Below are 6,000 nucleotides of genomic sequence, written 5' to 3' on the forward strand. Positions count from 1 at the left end.
ACGGGGTCGTAAGGCAGTGTATCCCCATCTAGCACGAATTGGATTCAATAGGGTATAATTGCCTACCAAACTGGGAGAATTTAAAAAAATATATATTGTATTGTCTCCTCCTGCACAATGTCACTTTCACTTCTTACGAGTGCATCCTGCCTGAAAAATTCACCTCACACTGTTACTGTTCAACCGGAAACAAAGGGACCTTCTCCTCAGGCACCATCATCCTGGCGACACCGAGCAGAGCCGGTGCAGTTCGGGCACCTCTGCCGAGGGGAGGTGCTAACATATGGGTTAAAAGGTTCAACGTGGTGAGCTAAAACTCGGCCGCTGTGGCCTTGCTCATTGCCTGAGGGAGCAGAACCAAAATAATAAAGGAAAAGACCTATAAACGGAGCACACCGCTCGCCTTTAATTACATTAAAGTGGACATCAACGAAAGGACGACGGTAGGCATTGCTGATATCATTGAATTTTTCTTTGGGCAGTTGCTTTACCCAGGAGGGTTTCCACACTATATGCGGGGAATACGTTTTTAAAGTATAAATGCATCAAGGCTTCCTCACTTGCCAGCTTCTCAACCAGCTGAAATGGTTAGGGTTTGCCTGAAGCAAGGGTGTGCAGTATTCTCCAAAAAGGCTCTGTCTGTGTAGGCTTTTCTTCTAGCTCAGCACTGCAATACCCGATTCAACTCATGAGCAAATCGTGGTCTTCAGAACTTGAACAGTGCTGGGCTACAGCAAAAACTACAGCAGCCACACCAGACTTTTTTGGAAAATACTGGACACCCCTGGTGGTGTAAAACCCTAGAGACACTGGAGTATTACAGTCAGTTTCTCGAGACAGATCTCCATTTTCAACAACATTAAGAAGAAAAATATTTTTCTGATTGTATGTGTTAATGTTAATAATGGTACTATGTTTGCTAAACTTCCACATATGCAGGATTTGTTAATATTTTACAAGTATGTACAGGGTTAATGTATTTAAAACGGTTATATGATGCTGGTTTGGGCCCATATTAGAGCGCAGAGGGTAATGAGTGGGAGTAAACCAGGATGTGAGCCGGAGTGCCTTACCCTGGAGCTCACAGATGGGCCTGAGCCCAAGCCTTTTATGAACTCCTGGTGACAGGAGGGTCCCTATTGGCCCCTTTAATGGATGCTAACCAATGACTGTGCCTCCCCAAGGTGGGCAGCATCAGTGAGGATGAGGAGTGGAGGCTTCTATACGAAAAAGAAAATGAACCAGATGCTCAAGTTCTGGAAATCCCCAACCTCACACCCTTCACTCAGTACAGGTAAGCGTGCCACGTCCTGGAAACTGTTCGTTTCCCTCCGTTTTACTCACCCGGCTAATAATCTCAGTATAGCGAGGACTACTGGGGAGACAACTGAAAAATTCCAAAGGAAATCACTTTTGTCAATTTGGTACTCAGTTTCCCATTTCCTTGATGGAGGTGCAGTTTAAATACTTCTGTTAGGCTCTGTGTGATAGCTATTACAAAACCAAAGCCAGATAGTTTGCCAGCCATTCATGATGGGATTTGACGGAGGCAATTGTCTGTGCAAAGTGTATTTCTGGGACAATAACTTGTTCTAGATTATATCTTTGTGCCGAGATATAAAATAACAAAGATAGCTTAAGCCCACAGACAGGTCTCTATTATGTGTTGAGCAGGGCAATTGCCTTTCATCAGATGAAGTCTGCCCGTAGCACAAAATGTACTGTAAAGAACCGAATTGTACTTATGCTGTGTGCAATCCTACCTATGCACGTATAAAGGTTATAATATGCCTTGTATTCGACGCAAGTTCAAAGGCAGCCTTTGAGAGTGTAATATAAGAGTGAATGTAATCCCCCTTCTGGGCTGTGTGTCTGCGGGGGGGCCAGGTTCCGGATGCGTCAAGTGAACATCGTGGGTTCCAGCCCTGTGAGCCAGCCCTCCCGTGTGATCCAGACCCTGCAGGCCCCCCCAGACGTGCCCCCCAGCAGCGTGACTGTGCGCACGGCCAGCGAGACCAGTTTATGGATGCGATGGGTGGTGAGCAGTCAAACAATGCTTCGCGATCCCATGCTCAGACCAACAACGACACACCGTGATCTCACCCTGGGTTCCTTCATCATAAGTTAATAAGTTTATATTTAAAAAGGTTTTCTATTTTGAAAGAATTTTGACCCCCCTACAGTACATTCAAGGCCCCCAGAGGTCGGTAGACATCTATTATAAAAAATATAAAAAAACAACAGATAAAGAAATGTATTATTTCCGCTCAGGATTTTGTTAGTCGAATATAACTCTTCAGCCTCTTCCAGACCTGAAGTAGGAAGTATTTGCAATGAAAATGAAGCAAAATTCATTTTTCTCACATACAGTAGGAGTAAACTATGAATGCGGCCTTGTGTCGAAGAGGTGAAGCACACTCTTTGCTTCACATAGCCTCCATCTTGCAAATGCTGTGGCGTGAGGCTCCTGCCTCTCAGAGGTGCTGCTCAATTGAAAGGGTAATGTCACCGCAGAGAGCTTTGGTTTACCCAACACATCACATCATCTGGAGAGTACTGGAGTACTTTTGAAGAGGAGCTCTGAAATGAGAACTGGCGTTTTTTCCCCTCTGTGTTCAGCCAAATCCAGTTAAATTATTCAAGATGTCCTTTCATATAACAACTCTTTTGACAAGAAGGTCCATGCAAACGGCTGATACTTCAGGTTCTGCTTCAAAAGGAACAACTGCATCCAGCTATCACTTGTTTTTGTTAAAAGAAATGTCTTTATTATGCATACTCCACTGAATATAATGTGCTGCAGTCTTGGCCGAAATTGAATTTTTACATTTGAAGCTCCAGTTTGACAATTTTTTTTACTTTTTGAACTGTGGCCTCATGGAGTTTGGTAAACCTTGCCTGAGACGGTGGATTGTTAGTTTTGTTTGCTGCAGCAGAAAAAACATTCTCTTAAAACTTAAAAAAAATATAGAAAAAATAAGGAATCTTGAAGATTCATTTCACACTTTATTAATTGACAATTGTCACCTTCAATTTCATACGTATTTAGGCCATGTCTCGCATGCTCCTTGGGCCTACAGAAAGTAAGTATATTAGAGTTACAGCAAGGTTTGCCCGGCTAGCAGGGCATGGTGTGAACAGAGGTCTTAAAATGGCTCCACTCTCCACTGTTGTGCCACCCAGCCGTTACCTGACTCTGAGTACAACGGGAACCCGGAGAGCGTGGGCTACCGGATTAAGCTCTGGCGGGCGGAGTCGCAGGACCAGCCCAGGATCCACTTGGTGAGCGACCGCTTAGAGAGGGAGATAACCCTGGAGGGCCTGGAGGAATGGGCCGAGTACCTGCTGCAGATCCAGGCCTTCAACTTTATTGGCCCCGGGCCCTGGAGCGAGACTGTGAGGGGCCGCACGCGGGAATCAGGTAGGGGGAATCAAAGCCAGTGTGTACATGGGCGCAACACGCAAACACACACGTACACACACCAATGGGTGGACTCCAGTCAAGTTCTAGACACATTTCAAGGATAATTAAAACAAACAGGATGCACCTGACCACAATTTGGAGTGGTGCAGCAAAGGGTCTGAATACTTCTGAAAATTATGTCTAATTGGTTTTTCATTTTTCATAAATTTGCAAAAAGTTTCTAAAAAGATGTCTTCACATTATGGGTTATTGAGTGTAGCTTGATAAGTTTTTGATTCTTCAACAACTGCATACTTGGTTGTTTCATGCAATCTTTTATGCTTATCTTTATTAAGTGTGAATCTTGAATAGTAATTTGTCGGTCACTGTACACATGTGGTCCTGCGCACACACACACACTTGTGCATGTACCTTCAGATACGCATATGCCAAGACGCACACACAGAAATGTGAGCTTGTGCTTTTCAAAGAGTATCTGGTGCCTCTCTCCTGCTTTCTTTCTCTCTCCCGCTCACTTCCACACGCCCTCTCATTTTCGGTCTCTAAATTTCTCTCTCGCTATCTATCCGTCTTACGCACACGCACCCATGCAGACATACATTCACACATACACACACACACACATTCAGACACACGCACACACATATTCCCTTGCTTTCTTCCAGGCACACACTCTCTTGCCGTCTCTCTCTCTCTCTCTCTCTCTCTCTCTCTCACACACTCTATCCTCCCCCCACCCTTGCATCATCGCTCACTGAAAAAGACCACCCACTGCGTCTCCTCCTGGCACCTGTATGAATTAATTAACACTGACAGAATATGGAAGCAGAGTCAGGTGATCTGTGAAATGTGTCTGCAGCATGTCGCGATGAGCAGAATCTGAGGGGACAGGGACCTTGAGACTAATCCAATTTGGAATATCATAAAAGTTAGCAGCAATGGCTCGTTTGTCTGAGGGTTGCTTAAATCGCTGCCCTTAAAGGCGGCTGCCAATTTTCTGCCTCTGAATGCTGTTTACCGCTCTCGTGGATAATTGTCTTTTTCTTTACATTGGCTTTAATATTGAATCCTTTGCGTCTTAATTAAATATTCCATTAGAAGGCCCTCAGACAGCGGAAGTCCTGCTGGTAATGTGTTTACAGAGCTGTAGGTAATCACATCGAGAGTCACTGTCGTGTTTACTGATTTAAACTCATACAGCCGGAACAGAATGGATAAAAGTCCCTTGTCACTGACATATGCCAGCCTCTTCAGCTAACTGAACCGCACCTCGTTCCGTTTGAGGAGAATAAACTGTTCCAATGTTTTATGCCTCACTTAAAAATACACAATGTCAAAACTGAGGAGTTTTGGTTATGTAATCTCAGATAAAACACTGACCTCTAGAAATACCTTCGAAGCCAAATTGAAATAAAGAAATGAATAAACATATTATTATTAAAATATGATTTTATTTTTATTTTTGTTTCACATTGAGCTAAAATTTAAAATTGGACCATGTTAGATTTTTCTGTTTCTATTCGTTCCCATGTAGTATGACCTGAAAAAGTGTCGTTAAGATCCACAAGTCCAGAAACGGAAGCAAACATCTGGAACGATACATCATATTTTGATGAAAGAAGTGGATGTTCAATCAAAATGTGTTCATTATAGTACACTCCAAATCTGATAACCCTTCAGGCAACCTGCATTCAAACAAATGTGTGTCCTCGCAGATAAATGCAAATGAATACATTCATGTATGAAGCAAATAAATGCCTTTATTCATTTACAGAAAGTTTGGGGAAAAAAGTAAGACCTCAACACCGTAGGATGGCCAACTCTCGAGCCATAAAGGCAGGGTTTGAATGTTGCCATGGTATCTTCTGACCTGTTCTGTATCCATTAACTTCTCTACTTTCCCCACCTGAAAATCTTGGATTTATTTATCTGCTCTGCTTAATAACTTAATCTTTTTTTTTTGTTGTCAAAATTAAGTTTGGTTGAGTCCACGCCAAATGTCATTGCTCCTCTATCATCTCACGTTCGGTTGCTGTGGAATCGAGTTCGATTCACGTGGCCTCCTCAAAGACGCGACAGCAAGGCCACAATAACTCCCCCGCCAGTCTGCCAAAGCTGCTTTCTCTTCTTTTACTTTCTCTTCTGTAAGCTGTCCATGAGTAGGCCTCATTTTCCAAGAATGCTTGTGCCACTCAGACTAAAACTAAGTAACAAAACGCGGCAAGTACCGTATGAAAGCCAGGCGAGCGCTTCGACTTTTCCTGATGAGGCAGGCCATCAGACACGTTTCTGCTTCCATTTTTCCTGCTGGCGGGGGCGGGAACGGGGGGGTTATAGCCGTACCTTAAACCACTCGCTCGCCCGGCCCCAGCCCTGTCGCTAACGATGCCGGCTTCCCTGTGCTCCGCCTGATGTCCTTCCCCCGAGAGGCGAACGAGGTGGGAGCCCGTTCCAGTTACAACACGCGCCAATTATGGCTCTGTTAAATCGTTAAGGCCCTGGGTTATTTGGCTTTACAACCCCCCTCAGTTTCCCTCTCTCCCTCCCCTTCCCCACAGTGCCGTCGGGGGCCCCTG

General features: G+C 44.4%; 1 protein-coding gene across 1 annotated transcript in view; it reads left to right on the top strand.

The window, feature by feature from the left end:
• Positions 1 to 6,000, top strand: part of sdk1a (sidekick cell adhesion molecule 1a) — a 297,095-nt gene that overhangs the window by 247,704 nt on the left and 43,391 nt on the right. Inside the window, exons 24-27 of the mRNA XM_061223685.1 lie at positions 1,185 to 1,294; positions 1,888 to 2,038; positions 3,184 to 3,421; positions 5,983 to 6,000. The exon at positions 5,983 to 6,000 is cut by the window's right edge and continues 98 nt beyond it. Of these exons, the coding sequence (XP_061079669.1) occupies positions 1,185 to 1,294; positions 1,888 to 2,038; positions 3,184 to 3,421; positions 5,983 to 6,000 (517 nt within the window). The remainder of the gene's footprint in view (positions 1 to 1,184; positions 1,295 to 1,887; positions 2,039 to 3,183; positions 3,422 to 5,982) is intronic.

The sequence above is a fragment of the Conger conger genome, chromosome 16 (genome assembly GCF_963514075.1).
Source record: "Conger conger chromosome 16, fConCon1.1, whole genome shotgun sequence".
In the NCBI taxonomy this organism is placed as follows: Eukaryota; Metazoa; Chordata; class Actinopteri; order Anguilliformes; family Congridae; genus Conger; species Conger conger.